The sequence below is a fragment of the Oryctolagus cuniculus genome, chromosome 12, assembly GCF_964237555.1.
Source record: "Oryctolagus cuniculus chromosome 12, mOryCun1.1, whole genome shotgun sequence".
NCBI classification, from domain to species: Eukaryota; Metazoa; Chordata; class Mammalia; order Lagomorpha; family Leporidae; genus Oryctolagus; species Oryctolagus cuniculus.
The window spans coordinates 106027927-106044944 of record NC_091443.1 but is presented as its reverse complement, the minus strand read 5'-3'; the positions used below and the strand labels follow the sequence as shown (position 1 = coordinate 106044944).

Here is a 17018-nt window from a genome sequence, read left to right as displayed (position 1 = left end):
GGCAAAACGACCCAAGGATGAGCGTGGGAAGCCTGCAGAGAAAGTGCACGTCTCGGTCGGGTTGGGAATTCTTTATTTCTGCAAACCCAAAAGCCACTGATAATGAGCACAATCCGATACAACAGAAGCAGCCGCTTAAACAAGTCAGACGTGCGCCGGGGGACAGCTTTCAAACGGACCCGCCCCTCGTGGCCTGGGTGCACTGCGCAAAACCACAGGTTTGCAAAGTCACACGAGGGCCGAGGGGCCGGCAGGTGCCTAGGGGAGGGGCCGAGGGGGACCAGTAGCTCCTGCGGGGGTCCAAAGCGGAGGGGCCCGGCTCCAAGTGTGCCCCGGTTCTGGGACTCGGCTCAGGCCGCTGTCGACACACAGCGGGGGCGGAGGCAGCCGGCTCCCACGTGCCCCCAGCGCAGCACGCACAGGTGACCAGGCAGTGCCGGGCCAGCGGCAGAGGCTGTGACAATTCAGGATGCTGAAAACGGCTCCTGTGAGAAAGGAGGACTGCTCCTGGACAGAACAGAAAATCTCTCCTGGGACATAAAACAGCTGAGCGTCCCGGGCTTTGAGTCTTTGTACCCAACACGTCATCTGTGCCTTCCTAACCAAAACTACGCGCCTCCTTATCTATTCTGTGGAAGTGAAGTTTTTATTCACGCGTGTCAAGGACACACGTGCGCGTTCCCGTGTGCGGCGGGACTCGCCCGGGCAGCTTGTCCTGTGTCCGCTTAGCTTGGCAGGAAGCTCGTCTTGTGCTATGAAGCCGCTATTCCCTTTTATCTCCGTCCTGTCGCTGTCAATCAAGGCAAACAGGGTTTTTCTCTGAGAAAGTTAGATGTTTTCCCCGTGAATTCTGCATCCCGCTCTGCACGGCCGGGGAGACACACTGCGGACTGAAGCGTGAAATGAAATGGTTAGCGACAGCGGCTGAGAGTCCCCTAGAGTGCACCGACAGGTGTTGACCAGACGGGCGTTTAATAAATAAAACCAGCGCTTGGAAAAAGTCCCTCGAAAGCTGGCCCGGGGCGTCGCCCGCCATCTCGGCGCAGGTGTTAAAAGTCCAGGTCTGAAGACGCGCCGTCGCCGGCGAGCAGCCGGGACCACGCAGGGCAGGGCGGGAGCGATGGCTGCCCAGGCGGCGGCGGGCCTAATCCAGGTCTTTCACGCGGCGGCAGATCTCCTCCGTGAAGTCTGAGCACGTGGCGTTGCCGCCCAGGTCTTTCGTTAAGCTCTGAGGAAGGGGAAAAGCAAAAATGCAAATGTGAGCACACCCTAAAGGAAGCCCAGGGTTCTGCTTAATCCCCCTGAGACGCACCAGCTCCTGGCTCCAGGGGGAGGCTCGCCCTGGCCCGTCACCCCCCCACACACACACTCCAGGAGCGCTGGGACGCCCAGGACGCCCCTCAGGGAGTCAGGAGGCAGGGAGGGTTTCCAGAATGTTCCCTCGCGCCCAGCCCGGCACAGACCCTAAGGAAAGATTTGCTGATTACAGACGTCTAAGTGAAAGCAAATCTGAACCGCAGGCTTCATCAAGCCCGTGGGGACTTCTGAAGCTTCGAAAACTGGAGACGTCTTCGGATCTGTCTTTGGAGGCTGGGAGACAGATACCGAGGAAACACTCCCGTCACTAATTCTTCCATTTCCCTCTTCGGGCAAACAAAGTCTCCCGCGAGGCCGATCCATCTCCCGCCAGCTCCCGCGGCCCTCTGTCCTCCGCGGGGCCTCAGCATCAAAGGCAGACAACGCCTAGGCCGCCAGAGGGGCCGCCGTCGGAACGAGCCTCAGGCGCGCACTGAGAACAGAGTCCTCTTGCAGGGGCGCCAGCTCAGCAGACACACGCAGAACAAGCTGGGCGTCCGTGTTTCCATCCACACAAGGTCCCGGAAGTAGTCAGTGCCCCCAGAGACGGAAGCAGGAGGGGTCGCCGGGGGCTGGTGTTTCGTGGGGAGAGAGCCTTGCTTTGGGAGGATTTGGGCGCTAGAGACAGACGGAGCAGCGGCTACAGGCAGCAGGGCTCGGCGCCCCCGCTGGGACCAGCAGGCACACTGCCCCTCACGAGCGTTTCACCACAATGCTTGAGACAGAGAAGGGACCCGACGCGGGCTCAGCTCTCCTAGGGTCGCCTCCTGAGACGCGCCCTCCACCACCCTCCTCGGCTTTCAGAAAAACCCATCACTCCCAGCTGTGGCTCCAGCCGCTATGGGGGCAGGGGAGGTGGCTGGGGACGACAGCCAGGAGGTGCGAGAGCTGGGACAGAGCCCCCCCCCCGTCCCTCTCTCTGTGCCTCGGCACCCCATCTACGGAAGCACCTTCTTCGCAGGGCAGTGAGATCCACTTAGCTCCACAAGCGGAACTGGAAGTCAGCTAAGCGTTGGAGCCATGATGGCTACTTTTATAAAACTTCTGAATGACTCCCGGACAGATGCATACTTAGTATCAACCCAGAACATCCCTGTATTATAAACACAGGGACTCTGCACCTGCACCGGAGGCCCTGGCCTTGCCCACTGCCACCATCTTCTCTCTTCACATCGCAGAATGTGCACGTGTGCACGCCGGGGACGGGGGTCCCGCACCATGGCTAATGTGCCGGCATCCCGTATCACAGCGCCGCCTCTGAGGCCGGCTCCTCTGCTTCCCACCCAGCTTCCTGCAGATGCACACCCACTCACGTGGGAGACCTGGACTGAGTTCCGGCCCGGGCTTCTGCCTGGCCCAGCCTCAGCTGTTGTGGGCATTTAGGGAGTGACCCAATGGGTGGAACAGCTCTGCCTTTCAATAAGATGAAAATAATTCTTTTAAAAAAGAGTTATTTGTTTATTTGAAAGGCAGAGGTAGAGAGACAGAGAGAGGTCTTTCATCTGCTGGTTCACTCCTCAAGTGGCTGCAATGGTTGGAGCTGGGCTGATCCAAAGCTGAGAGCCAGGAGCTTCTTCCGGCTCTCCCACGTGGGCGCAGGGGCCCAAGCACGTGGGCCATCTTCCACTGCTTTCCCAGGCCGCAGCAGAGAGCTGGATCGGAAGTGGAGCAGCCAGGACTCGAACCAGTGCCCATATGGGATGCTGGCGCTGCAGGAGGCGGCTTTACCCATTATGCTACAGTGCCAACCCCGAAAATAAACAACTTTTTAAAAAATACCGTACACCATTGGGGACTCGCATTAAATTACAGTGAGTGAACCCGCCGCCTGCAACACCAGCCTCCCACACTGCAGCACTGGTTCAAGCCCCAGCTGCTCGGCTGCAGCTCCCTGCTCCGGCTGGGAAAGCAGTGGGAGACCCGGATGGAGCTCCTGGCTCCTGGCTTCAGCCTGCTCCGGTCCTGGCTGACCTCTCTGTGTACTTCTGCCTTTAAATAAATAAACAAATCTCTGTAAAAAGAGAATGCACATCCTTCGATGTTACTGGCAGACACGTGGGAAGAGTGCGTTGGTCCCGGCCCAGGGCGGGCGCGATGGCGGATACCTTTCCGTCCTTAATCGTAGCAAAGCACGCAGCCTCGATTCTCGCGGCGTGGTCAAACAGGCCCATGTGACGCAGCATCATCACGGCGCTGAGCAGCAGGGCTGTGGGGTTGGCCATGTCCTTGCCTGCGATGTCCGGGGCTGTCCCGTGAACCTAGCCCAGGCAAGGTGCATCAGCAGGAGGGCGGCAGGAGAAGCGGCCCCTGGGCTGGGGAGCCGGGGCCACTGCCACCCCCCACCCGCAGCCAGTGTGTGCAAGTCAGCCTTGGGAAAACACAAGAAAATGCAGACCGCCCATCTTTCCAGCCCAAAGTTTGATAAAGGATTTTAAGGGAGGAAGGAGGCGTAATTAAGAAATGTCTAGAAGAAAATAAACGAGCAAACCAAGCTTATAACTGAGAGATAAATAAGGCATCGCTTTCTTCTGACAAGCTGGAAACCCGAGAGTTAAAGCCCAATAACCCGCCCCGAGGGCTCAGGCCGACTCCGGATCTGAACTCTGCCTTCGGAGGGGGGGCCTCACCGACTCGAAGATGGCGACCCCGTTGGCTCCGATGTTGCCGCTCGGTGTCACGCCGAGACCGCCAATCAACCCTGCACACAGGTCACTGGGGGCGGAAAAGCAAAATCACAGAATATTCTGAAAAACAAGACATTTCGCCTGGCTCCCAGACATCAGTTCTGAGATAACCATCCTCCCCCCAAGGAACCACAGGGCTCCTGGGAGAAACGGCTGATCCCGGGGCTGGGGTTAGGAGAACGTGGGGGAGCCTGCGGTGTGAGGCCAGGCGGGGCCCCAGACGGCAAGGCTGTGTGGAGAGCACACAGGAGCCCTGGAGAAGAGACCCCCGGCCAGGCTCTGATGGACTCACCACTGAATAAAACAGAAAACGAAGGGTCCAGCCTGAGACCACAGGTCTAGCCTGAGCCTTGACTTGTTTATACAACCCTTGAAACTTTTCCCTAAGTCTGAAATAACCTCAAAAGTTACTAAGGGACCACCTCCCTCCCTACCAGCCATATGTAACAAAACATACTAGAATCACTCAGCCAATTGACCATCTGGGAACCGGCTAGAGTGGACGGATGGTTAGGGAGCGACAGCCCAGAGCTGATCTGGCAAAGGGACGAAGGGACAGCCCCCAATGTGCGCTCCCTGGCACCCGCCGGCTGATGCTTTCCTCCAGAGAGTGGGTGGCTTGCTCTCAGCAGAGTGAGTTGTTACAGAGTGAGCCTGGCCCTCCCCCGAGGCTCCCACACCCACACCTGCTTCCCTTCCACGTCCCCCCCAGGAGCTGAACCAATCAAGGCCCTCGCCAGACGCTAGCACACTTCTCAAACTTCCCCACCCCACGCAAGGAGCCAGGATGAACTCTTCCCTTCACAAAGCCAGCAGCCCCTGGCATTTTGTTACAGCCACAGAAAACAGACTTAGATAGCACCTGAGATTGAAAGTGCTAAGCTGTCATTTATTATACCGGCCAGACTCACCTGAGGATGTCTCCATACAAATTTGGCATAACGAGAACATCAAATTGGGACGGGTCTTGTACCATCTGCGAGAAACACATTTGTGCATTTAGCAAGGGGAGAGCCCCTCCGCTGGCCCGAGAAGCAGCAGCTGCCAGCGAGGGTGTACTTACGTTCAGACACACTGTGTCCAGGTACATCTCATTGAACTTAATGTCTTTGCAGTTCTCCGCAACCTCCCTGCACTTCTGCAGGAAGAGCCCGTCTGACATCCGCCTGGATTTAATCAGACAAAAACCGCTGAAGACAGAGACTTATGGCAAGAAAAAGATCAAGCCCGAGAAGCAGATTCACTCCCAGAAGCCCCAAGATGTCTCATTTCAACCACACGGGAATCATGTCTCAGGCAGTTAATAAAATGTAAGCTGGAGCCGGCGCCGCGGCTCACTAGGCTAATCCTCCACCTTGCGGCACCGGCACACCGGGTTCTTGTCCCGGTCGGGGCACTGGATTCTGTCCCGGTTGCCCCTCTTCCAGGCCAGCTCTCTGCTGTGGCCAGGGAGTGCAGAGGAGGATGGCCCAAGTGCTTGGGCCCTGCACCCCATGGGAGACCAGGAGAAGCACCTGGCTCCTGCCATCGGATCAGCGCGGTGCGCCGGCCACAGCGCGCCAGCCGTGGCGGCCATTGGAGGGTGAACCAACGGCAAAAGGAAGACCTTTCTCTCTGTCTCTCTCTCTCACTGTCCACTCTGCCTGTCAAAAAAAAAAAAAAAAAAAAAAAGTAAGCTGGAAATGTTTTGGGATCCTTCCGGAAGCACAAAAGGGCAAGAACTAGAAAACAGTCTGAAGGTAAGAGAGAAGGCTCTATTTTTATGGTATTGTCCAGCGAGAACTGAGAAACACCCAGCGGGGTTAATCAGGTGGCTCTGAGAGGCCACGCCCCTCACGGGTTTACACATTTACTCTACTACAGACTCAACACCTGTTTCTCTGCACATTCAGAGATGGCCCTCAGCAGGCTGGGAGAGGGGTCCCCTGCTGGCGTTCTCAGGCTGGGTGAGGGGTCCCCGTCTCAGGGTGAGGGGTCCCCTGCTGGTGTCTCAGGCTGGGTGAGGGGTCCCCTGCTGGCGTCTCAGGCTGGGAGAGGGGTCCCCCCGCTGGCATCTCAGGCTGGGAGAGGGGTCCCCCCGCTGGCGTCTCAGGCTGGGTGAGGGGTCCCCTGCTGGCGTCTCGCCCTGCCCCCAGCCCTGAGTGCGTGGCCCCGCAGGAGCACGCCCCATTCGCATCCCTTGCTGCAAACCTCCGTCCCTCCACTGACTTCCAGGACCTGACTCCTGCCCCTCTTCGTCCGCATCTGGGGTTCCCGCGGCGAAGCCCGGGTGTCGGGGCTGGAGAGGAGCATGGGGGCGGGGGGCTCCATCACTGCTCCCCGGGGCGGCGGCGGCACTCACATGATGTTGGCTTTGTGCACGGCCGTGACGTTGCTGCGGTGGTTGTTGCGGGCGTACTCGAAGGCAAACTGCGCGATGCGCTTGCTCGCCTCCTCGGTGATGAGCTTGATGCTCTGCACAACCCCGTCCACGATCTGGAAGGGAGAAGGCCTGCTCACTGGACCGGGGGGGGGGGGGGGGCACGCCGGCCGGCCGCAGCAGGCAGCCAGGACAGCTAGCTCCACGCTCATCCCAGCCCACGGCAGACAACGCATGGCACAGACGAGGAACGCGGAGGTGCAGACGGTCACCCGCCCAACAGCACACCTGTGAAGTGGGCGCTCAAACTACCGAGGCAGGGAGCGGGGAAGACCCCAGGGTCCCACGTCAGAGCAGCTCGCTCTGCTTCCGGACCCCAGCTTCCTGCTGCTGCAGACCCTGGGAGGCAGAGGGCCAGCTCCAGTATTTGGGCTCCTGCCAACCCCATGGGAGACTTGGGTTGTACTCCCAGCTCCCCGCTTTGCCTCTGGCCCCGTCTTGGCAAGGGTGGGCATTTGGGGAGGACCCCCGCAGACTGGAGCTCTCTGCTTGTCTCTTTCTCAAATAAATAAGTAAAACAAGGCCGACAGCAGCTCCCCGAGCCTGTGCCGGGCACACCCCCACCGCTCCTCACGCGGCAGTGCCCTGTCAGCTGGGAGCAGGAACGGGCGGACTCGCAGCCAGGGGTCGCAGAGCACGCGGCAAACCTACCACGTGCTCGATCCCGCTGTACTCCCCCTCGGTGTTCTCGCGGATGGTGACGATGTTCACGTCGGTGTACGGGGTCTTGTAGCCTTCGATGGAGACGCACGGCCGGACGTTGGCATAGAGGTCGAATGTTTTCCGGAGCAACAGGTTCATAGATGGGTGACCGGCCGCTATCGGGGTCTTCAAGGGGCCTGTAACCAGGAAGACCCAGGGGCACGGATACATCTGGCTCTCCCACGTGCCCTCCGAACCCAGCTGGGCTGCCTCGTGAAGTGCGTTCTGCCTCTAACTTCTCCCTCTCCCTCAGTCACACCAGCGACACCGACTGCATTTCTCGTCCTGACGGCCACATGCCGTACCGGGTGCAAGCCACGGGCCAACCCTCACTCTCCTGGTGAACTGGTGCCAACTCCGTTCCCATCGCTTAAAAATGTGTCTGAGCCTGGCGGCCAGTGAGTCACGGACAGGAGATGCGCACTGGGACCTGGCTGTGGTTTTAAAGCCAGAATTTCAATTGGTCACAAGAATCACGACCTTCAACAGGAATTACAACAATGACAAGGGGCCGGCGCTGTGGGGCAGTGGGTTAAAGCTCTGGTCTGAGGCACCGGCATTCCATATGGGCTCTGGTTCTAGTCCCGGCTGCTCCACTTCCGATCCAGCTCTTTGCTACAGCCTGGGAAAGCAGTAGAAGATGACCCAAGTCTTTGGGTCCCTGCACCATGTGGGAGACCTGGAAGAAGCTCCTGGCTCCTGGCTTTGGATAGGCGCAGCTCCGGCCATTGTGGCCATCTGGGGAGTGAACCAGCAGATGGAAGACTTCTCTATCTGTAACTCTTTCAAATAAATAAATCTTTAAAAAAAAATGACAAAAATGTGCAAATTAAGTAAAAGATAAATCTAGGGGACTATAAATAGATGTTGTCACTGGGTATGGGTCAGGAACACTTCATCGTTTATCTGGGGGGAAAAGAATGTCCCAAATGAAGGACAAAGCGTCTTTGTCCGAGTAGTTACTTCCTAAAAAGACGCCTTTACTCTGTAGGTGGGCAGGCCTTGGCTGGGACACGCAGAAACTCTGACACCCCCAACACCTGTCGCAGGCATCGCTGCCCACCCTGGTCCCCGGTCCCTGGGCCAGTGCTACCTTTCAAGCCCATCTTGTTCTTGTCCATGGACTCCTTGGCTTCTGGAGGGATCATCCACCGTCCTCCTGGGCCTTGGATGGCAGTCACATTCCGCTCCTCCCACTGAATCGGGGCCTGAATGCCACACAGAGCACAGGGAACTGGAGAGACCTAACCGAGACGGGCAGGCTGCAAGCGTGAGCAGACTACTGCAACTCGGCATGTGGCTGGGAAAGACGGGGCGGCGGGCGTCCGGGAGGCTCCTGGCTGCAGGAAGAGAGGTCGCGTCTCCATGGCGAGCGCCGTGGTCACTTCTGGCTGCCACCTGCCCCCTGCCTTTCTTCTCCAGGACTCTCAAGGTGGCTGTCATGAGAACGTCAGGAGGGGTGGGGGCGCACAGCTCACAGGCACGTAGCCCGGGACAGAGGTGCAGCACTGACATGCCGTCACGAACCTTGGAAACACCGTGCAAAGCCAAGGAAGCCGAGCCCAAGACTACTTACAGGCAAGCTCCAGAACAGGCCACTCTATGGGGACAGAAGTTGGATGAGTGGGGGCCCAGGGTTGGGGGCGGGGTGGGAGAAAGGGGAGACAGGCAGTGACCAATGGGTATGGAGTGTCTTATTGGGTAATGCAAACGTGTTTAAACTGGCTGTGGTGAGGGCTACACAACTCTGGGAACGCACTGGACACCCGTGACTCGTGTGAAGAGAACGGGAGACCTGGGGCAGCTGCTCGGCGCAGCAGCGAGGACACCTGTGGCACGCCCGTGTCCCACGTCAGGACGCCCGGCCCAAGTCTTGGCCCAGCTCCCCATCCCAGCTTCCCTGCTGGTGCACGCTGGGAGGCAACAGGGACTGAAGTTCCTGCCACCCACACGGGAGACCGGGATCGCGTCCCTGGCTCCTGGCCTTCTCCTGGCCATTGTAGGCATTTGAGGTGTGAACACTGAATGTGAGCTCTCAATTTCTCTGTCTCTCTTTCTCTCTCTCTCTTATATATCCACATCTCAAATAAATAAATAAATTTTTTAGAAAGTAACGTAAAGTCTCCTATACAGGTTTCCCACACATCACTTAGGCTCTATTTTGGTAGGAAGGGAGAAAGAGGCACACGGGGGACTTGGTGGGGCTCCGAGACCCTAACGCCAGGCAAGGCTGCAAGACCCACAGGTCAGGACCACCCCCTCGACGTCACACACGACAGGTGGCACCGCGGCGGCTTCAGTCGACACTGGCATGGCACTGTGGAAGGACAAGCTCGGGGGAGGGCGCACCTCCCCGGCTTTACAGAAGTGAGTGCAGCCGGGGAGCTCAGCCTCGAGTCACTGCTAAGCCCACGCATTTCTTGAGCCCACTTACTTTGGCAGCATCAAAAATCTTCATAACCGCAGCTGAGATTTCGGGGCCAATGCCATCTCCTGGAATTAAAGTCACTGTCTGAACCTGAGTGCAAGAAATAAAGGAGACAGTAAGACTTGGCTTCTAGGTTCCAAACAGACAGCACGCAGAGAGAAAGCCACTTGATGGGAATCCTGGAAGACTCGGATGCAATTAAGAAGGCAACACAGTAAGGAAAAGACCCACAGTCTATGCTGTCTCTGAGCTTGGCTTTTAAAAGAACTCAAACGACCCTCTTTACATAGGCAAAAATAAGTTCAACTGTCCAGCAGGCTCCCCACCTGATGCATTTGTACTTCTTCTCAGACAGGCTACAGTGACGCCAATGCACTCAGGGCTCTCACCCCAGGGACAGTCCCACCCTTGCATTCTGCACTGCTCCCGCACAGAAATGTTCAGGGTTTCCTGCAGCAGGCGCCCTCCCCTCCCGCTGTGGCCCTGGAAAGCCGCTCGCACGGCCTCCGCCCTCCACTCTTCCAACCCGGCAGAGGCAGGCCGTCTTGGCACTCAGAGAAAGCTGACTTTACGTGGAGAGAAGCCAGGGCGGGCGCCGGCACAGCGGCGAGGGCCCCCCACATGCCACGTCGGAGTGCCTGGGTTCAAGTCTCAGCTCCAGCTCCTCACGACGGCTGCCTGGGAGCTAGCAGATCATGGTTCAAGTCACTGCGTCCCTGCCACCCACGTGGGAGACCCAGATTGGGTTCCAGGATCCCGACTTCGGCCTGGCCCAGCCCCAACTGTTGAGGGTACGGAGATCTGTTTCTGTCCATCTTTCAAATAAAGTGAAACTAAACAATAAACAAACATTTCAAAAAAAAAAAGAAGAAAAAGGGAGGCACCCATCTTTCACAGCTGCCTCTGCCTGGGTCCTTAATGACGAGTGTCACCTAGGGAGGCTCAGCAGAGCTGACCAGGGCCAGGAGGACAGCACGTGTGTCACTCCTGCCATGTGCAAGGGCAGGAAGTGGACATATGACTCCTCCAAAGGTTTCAGCTAAGATGGGGCCAGCGTTTCAAACATGGGAATGACAGTACGGGAGAGGCAAAGATCAGAGGGTGCAAACGAGTTCATATTCGGACCTCTCTCTCCATGTGGGACCTGCACACTTTATTACTTGGGGACCTCCCCCACCCAGGGGTTTGGCCCTGGTTTTTTCCAGTCCCAGCCGCCTGGGCGACAGCTTCTCCACCACCATGAATTCATGGGTCCCTGGCCCTCTGCCTTCTTCCAGTGAGACTCCCTGGAGTTCTCTACATATGAAGAAATCTTGAAAAATTAGTGTCTTACTTCTTTTGAAAGTAATCTCCTCCAGCAGGCCGATTAATGTTTTATTTTAAAAAACGGATAGCCTGAACACAAGTGACGGCAGCAAAGCCGCGGCCACCCGTTCACTGGCTCAGCTGCCTCCAGTTGGAAGGCCAAGGCTCGTCCTGCACCTCTGGCACACACCGGGCCCGAGGAGCCCTTTGGCTTTGTCTTCCTGTCCTCCCAACGGCCAAGAACAAATGCCAACAGGCCACCGGCAGACGTATTTTTCTCCCACAGTACAGGAAGCAAATGGGGAAAAAACAGTGGCCTATGGTCTGATAAATCCCACAAGGCTGTATGGCAGTGTAGGAAACAGGAAACCCAAATCAGACCCCACCAAACAGAGGCAACATAAAAGTGAAGAGGAAGCCACTGACCCACAGTCCTAGAAGGTTCCAAGACCGTGGCATCAGCCGGGACAGCGCAGGCTCAAATGCCGGGGCCGGGGCTGGGGCTGGGGGGAGGGAGGGCTCTGAGGGCAGCAGGTGCAAGGAGCAGCAGGTGACCCCCCCTCCCCCCGACACCGACACGGGGCCAGTGTAACTGCACAAGGCAGGCTTGGCCAGTGGGGCCTGCATGTGGCCAGGCATTCCCTACTGTCAGCTCGGGAACTGAAAAATGCAAAGCCGGTTTCGAAGCTTCTCAACAACTTTCTCTCGACCTGGAAAGAACCGTCTTGCCGAAACGAGGCCGTGCAACACAGCAGCGGGCTGCAGGGCGATTTCCATCTATTTTTAACAAGGCCCCCTCATGGTATTAACGTGGCTGGCTCCGTGGCCAGCTGTAATATAATATTCCTTTAATGTGCAGCGGCCTCAACACACGTTGCCAATACGGCCAATTTCCCCCAGTTTTAATAAGTGGGGATAAATGCTACGCAATAAACACATCGGAGCATCTTTCTTGAGAAACTTCTGGAAGGAAAAAAAAATAAAAGACGGAATTATACTCACTCCACCAGCAAAACCGCGGGTCACCTGTTTTGGGTTGTGGAATGCCCCCAGCAGCCGAGAGACCTAAGTTAATAGCAACAGAGAAATGTCACACACAGGATTAAAAGAGGGAGTCACTTGTGATGGCTGATGCCACACACTCGCACGGCCGCACTCTTCCCATGAACTTCTCACGCGTATCAGCTCAACGCGGCACGCAAGTGCAAACGTGAAACCCAAATGCTGTCACACATTTTCAAAGCTGACTTTCTGTGTGTGATTGGCTGACACTGTGGCATGGTGGGTAAGGCTGCTGCGTGCAGTGCCGGCATCCCATATGGGCACCTGTTCGAGTCTCGGCTGCTCCACTTCCGATCCAGCTCTCTGCTGTGGCCTGGGAAAGCAGTGGAGGATGGCCCAAGTGCTGGGGCCCCTGCACTCGCATGGGAGACCTGGAAGGAGCTCCCGGCTCCTGGCTTCAGTCATTTCTCTTTGGAGATCTGCTAGGTCATGTCGTCTCTGGACCACCAGGCCAGCTGGGGGAACACACCCTGAAACGGTCACCACTGATTTTAGAGCGGGGAGTCCCTGGGCAACCAGAGCACAGCTCGCTCCCTGCCCAGACGGCGACACGGCCTGAGGGTCACGCGGTGACTAACTGGCAAAATGGGAACCAGGCTTCAGGTCCTCCGTGCCCTGGGCCAGCGCTCCTTCATTAACACACTTCCTGTCTTCTCTCCCACAAACAGGAAGAACACACACTTGGTAATAAAATCTAAGAATGTGTAGTGCCATCTATGCTCATGCCACACAGCACAGATTTTTTCTTTTTTTAAGATGTATTTATTTATTTGAAAGGCAGAGTTACAGAGAGGCAGAGAGAGAGTCTTCCACTCACTGGTTCACTCCCCAATTGGCCACAACGGCCAGAACTGTGCTGATCTGAAGCCAAGAGTCAGGAGCTTCTTCCAGGTCTCCCACGTGGGTGCAGGGGCCCAAGGACCTGGGCCATCTTCTACTGCTTTCCCAGGCCACAGCAGAGAGCTGGATCGGAAGTGGAGCAGCTGGGACTCAAACCAGCGCCCATATGGGATGCTGGCGCCACAGGTGGCACCTTCACCTGTTGTGCCACAGTGCCGGCCCCCAAAGATTTTCAAGTTATTTATTTATTTCTTCTGATGACACAAAAGGGCTTCAAAGAGTTCATGGGAAATTCATATTTTCCTTTAATTTCATTGTCCTACAAACTTTCTGAAGCCTCCCATAGGTAACACAGTCATTATTGCAAGTTTGCTGGGACTAGGGAAAGATACATAAAAAACAAAAGCGGAGCCAGCCACCTGGCCTAGCAGATTAAGCCACCATTTGCAATGCCAGCATCCCATATGGGTGCTGGTTTGAGTACCAGCTACTCCACTTCCTATCCAGCTTCCTATTAATGGGCTTGAGAAAGCAGCAGAAGATGGCCCAAGTGCTTGGACCCCTGTCACCCACGTGGGAGACCCGGATGGAGTTTTTGGCTCCAGGCTTCCAAATTTGGGAAATAAACTAGTGGAGAGAAGATCTTCCTCTCCCTGTCTCTCCCTTTCAAACAAATGAGTCTGGGATTAAAAAAAAAAAATCACCCAGCAATCCCACCACCTTAAGATGTTAACATTGATACATTTTTCCCCTAATTAACATTAGCAGACACCAAAAACATACATTTTAAAAGTTTATTTCAAACTTTAACAGCTGAGTCCTTGAGAACTGGTACAGTCAAATTAGATTATAAAGAGAAAAATATAAAAAGAGAAAGTGGATACACAGACCAAAGGTATGAAAATTTATCAAAAATTGTAAAGGTCACTTTCCTGCCAAATAAAAGGAGCAAAGGCACACTTGTTACACCCCTAGTCTTCCCCCTGGGGGCCTGAACCTCTGCTGAAATACTGATGCTGGGTCGCCAGCCAACCAAGGCAGCCCACGAGTGAGTGCTGGGGCGCACGGCCAGGCCTCCAGGCTGAGGCTGAAACACAGGGCCAGGCCCAGAAAGAACACTGTGCAACAGCGCAGCCAACGTCTTCATCCTGGGGCAGGGTCACCCACCAGCAGGTGGGCTACGCCCTGACAGGCAGAGGACAGTGTTTGCACTAGGCCTCTCCCCACGTGGCAAAAGACATTCACAGGCTCACTTCCTGTTGTGACAGAGGCCTGACCACAGAACTGATTTAAGATGCAAGCCCAGGAGCTCACAGCGAGTGCTCAATAAATAGGCGTTAAATACGCTGAGGCCGCTTGGGCAGCCCCACCCAAGGAGTCCCCACCCAGCCACTGGCCCTGCCATCCCTCCTCCAAGGCCTTAGCCTAAAAATGGTGCTAACTACATCCACGTCACTAGGATGACCAGAACTTTCATAGCACAGGTCGCCTGCTATTTTATAATTATCCTAGTATGAGGGTGCTTCCAAAAGTTTGTGGAAAACAGAATGAAAAGTTAACTTCTCTTGGTGCCAAAAAAAGTTTTGAAATCCATACCTACAAGGGATAATCCAAGAGGTTCATGGGAAATGTGCATAATGAAAAAAGAATGCGTGGTATTTCAAAGTGTTCTAATCCTCTCAATCTGAGACAGGTGTGGGCGACCCTGTTCAGAGGGAGAACAGAGGCCAGGCCTGGAGCGGGGACTGGACCTTGACCTCTGAGTTTAGGTCCTTCCACCTGCCTAACTCCAACTTAAAACCCACAGCGTAGTGTCTGGCACACAGCAGGACAAGGAGCGCTTGTGTTACAACTACAGCACTTCTGCGCAGAATCTCTGCAAACCCATTATTTTCTCTCTGTGGGAAGCTTTCCTAAGAGCTGTGGATCCTGTGTTCCAACCGAAAGCTTAGTGGAAAATGCTCTAATTACAGCTGGCCCTGGGCTCAGCAGCGCCACCACCCTGGGGGCGGCCCCGGAGGCCCCTCTGGTCTAATCTCCAACGGGAGAAACTGACCCACAGGGCGCATGACTCTGGCAAAGGTCACAGGAGGAGTCTGGTCCCAGGAGCAGCAACACCCTCCCAGACTCCTGCTACCAAGATTTTCTGCACGGACCACGCCAGCTGTGCTGCGTCCGTGCCTTGTCCTGACGGCTCGACGCACGCACAGGGATGGATTAGGTAGCAAGCGTAAGCCGGGCGATTAAGGGACTGACTGGTTTACATGGTGACACCAGAAAGCCGCCTTGCCTTTATCTGAGCCAAGAACCATTTACTGATGTGCAAAACCGCTGCCCGCTGGATGAGCGCCAAGACAGATTGGCAGCTAAGAAGGCGTCCGATTGCCCGCACGTATTAGGAGCCCTCACATCCATGATTTTATTCAAGCCTCAAGGACTCTGCAAGCCAAGTATGGGAAGATACAGGCTCAGCACATCACTGGTCATTGCCAGGACTCAAACCCACGGCTCCGACATTGCAGCGGAAGGATTTTTTCTCCCTGCTAAGTAACAGTGCCTGGCGTAAGCACTTCGCCTAGCGTTTAAAGTGCCAGGAAGACCTACGGGAGCACCTGGGTTCCACACCCAGCCCCAGCTCCTGACTCCACTTCCCGCCCAGGCTGACCCTGGAAGGCAGTGTTGATGGCTCAAGTGACTGGGTTCCTGTCACTCGTGTGGGAGACTGGGGTTGAATTCCTGGCCCCCAACTCTGGTCCTGGCCATTGCTGGCATCTGGGGGGTTCTCGGTCTCTCAAATAAATAAAAAATTTTGAATAAATAAACAACAGTGTATCTCTGGAACCTCTCTTTGAAGGCAGAAGAGAAAAGTAGGATCAAATTTTGTTTAAAAAAATTCCTGGCCGGTGCCAGGGCTCACTTGGCTAATCCTCCACCTGCGGCACCGGCACCCTGGGTTCTAGTCCCGGTTGCTCCTCTTACAGTCCAGCTCTCTGCTGTGGCCCGGGAAGGCAGTGAAGGATGGCCCAAGTATTTGGGTCCCTGCACCCGCATGGGAGACCGGGAGGAAGCACCCAGCTCCTGGCTTTGGATTGGTGCAGCATGCCGGCCGTTGCGGCCGTTAGGGGAGTGAACCAACAGAAGGAAGACCTTTCTCTCTCTCTCACTGTCTAACTGCCCGTCAAAAAAAAAAAAAATTAATTGCTTATGGTAAATTTCTGGAGGACCACTCATCAGCAGAACACTGGTTTTCCTTGTACCTATAATTTGCTACTTGACCTTGGCCGGAGCAGGCCGGACAGAACTGAGACCTGGGAAGCCACACCCTAGGGGCCCTTCCCCAGCTCTCACACTGACCCTGTGTGACCTTGGGCTAGGCGTCTTCAGCCACAAGTGAGCCCCCCGCCGAGGACTGGGGAATCGCACACAAGACCTCACACCTGCGCCAGCTCCTGCATCCGGGCTGTCACAGGCAGCTCAGGCTCCCCGGCCGCAGGAGGCCCACGCAGGAAGGCGCCCCCGTCTCCCTCCCCGAGGGGTCATCCGATCATTCCCAGGCGTGGATGCCCTGTGTCCTCTAAAGGGGGAGGCCAGCCACAGGCGCGCCACAGGTCAGGCTGGGACGCGCTCCCATAGGGAAAAATATCTGGCCCCGGGATTCCCTGACCTGGAAAGACCTCCCCAGGCCCACGCCGTGCCCCAGGCCCCTGCGGCGACATGGCCGAGGTCGAGCAGACCCTTGGGCCGGGCCGGGCCGGGCCGGGCCGGGCCGGGCCGGGTGCTGTCGGCGTGGTCAGCACCGCAGCAGGAAGAGGCCCTGGCCGATGCGGACCGAGGCAGCCGGGTCCCGCCAAGAGCAGGGCTGGCGCCTCCCGCCTTGACCTTGACGGCGCCCGCACCCCAGGCCCGGCCGCCCGGCGCGGGGCTGCCCGCACACAGCGTGCCGGCCCCGGGGCACGGCGCCAGGGCGGCCGCGCCAGGCCCCCAACTGTCCCTGCGCGCCGCCGCCGCCTCCCCGTCGGAGCCCGCGCAGCCGCCCCCGCCAGCACGCGGCACCCCGCCAGGCAGCTCTCGAGCCGGCCCGCCAGCGCTCACCTTGGAGATCCACGCGGGCCCGGCCATCGCGTCCCCTCGTCTCACCGCAGCGACAGCAGCGGCAGCAGGGCGCAGGCGCTTCGCCCGCGCCGGAGGCCCCGCCTCCCGGAGGCCCCGCCCCCACCGGCGA

General features: G+C 56.9%; 1 protein-coding gene across 3 annotated transcripts; it reads right to left on the bottom strand.

The window, feature by feature from the left end:
* Positions 1–56: 56 nt before the first annotated feature.
* Positions 57–17011, bottom strand: IDH3A (isocitrate dehydrogenase (NAD(+)) 3 catalytic subunit alpha). Of its 3 annotated transcripts, none has more exons than XM_002721591.5 (11): positions 16889–17011; positions 11897–11959; positions 9596–9679; positions 8255–8369; positions 7111–7298; positions 6382–6515; positions 5104–5206; positions 4952–5016; positions 3984–4068; positions 3462–3614; positions 57–1228 (listed from the first exon to the last, which is right to left on the bottom strand). In XM_002721591.5, exons 1-11 carry the CDS (start codon positions 16913–16915, stop codon positions 1145–1147), a joined length of 1101 nt encoding a protein of 366 aa, XP_002721637.1. In that variant the 5' UTR covers positions 16916–17011; the 3' UTR covers positions 57–1144. The 3 variants fall into 3 exon arrangements, with proteins under 3 accessions (XP_002721637.1, XP_051690610.1, XP_069910710.1); XM_051834650.2 differs by having other exon boundaries at positions 11921–11959; positions 16889–17002; XM_070054609.1 differs by lacking the exon at positions 16889–17011 and adding an exon at positions 12221–16281.
* Between the last annotated feature and the right edge of the window lie 7 nt (positions 17012–17018).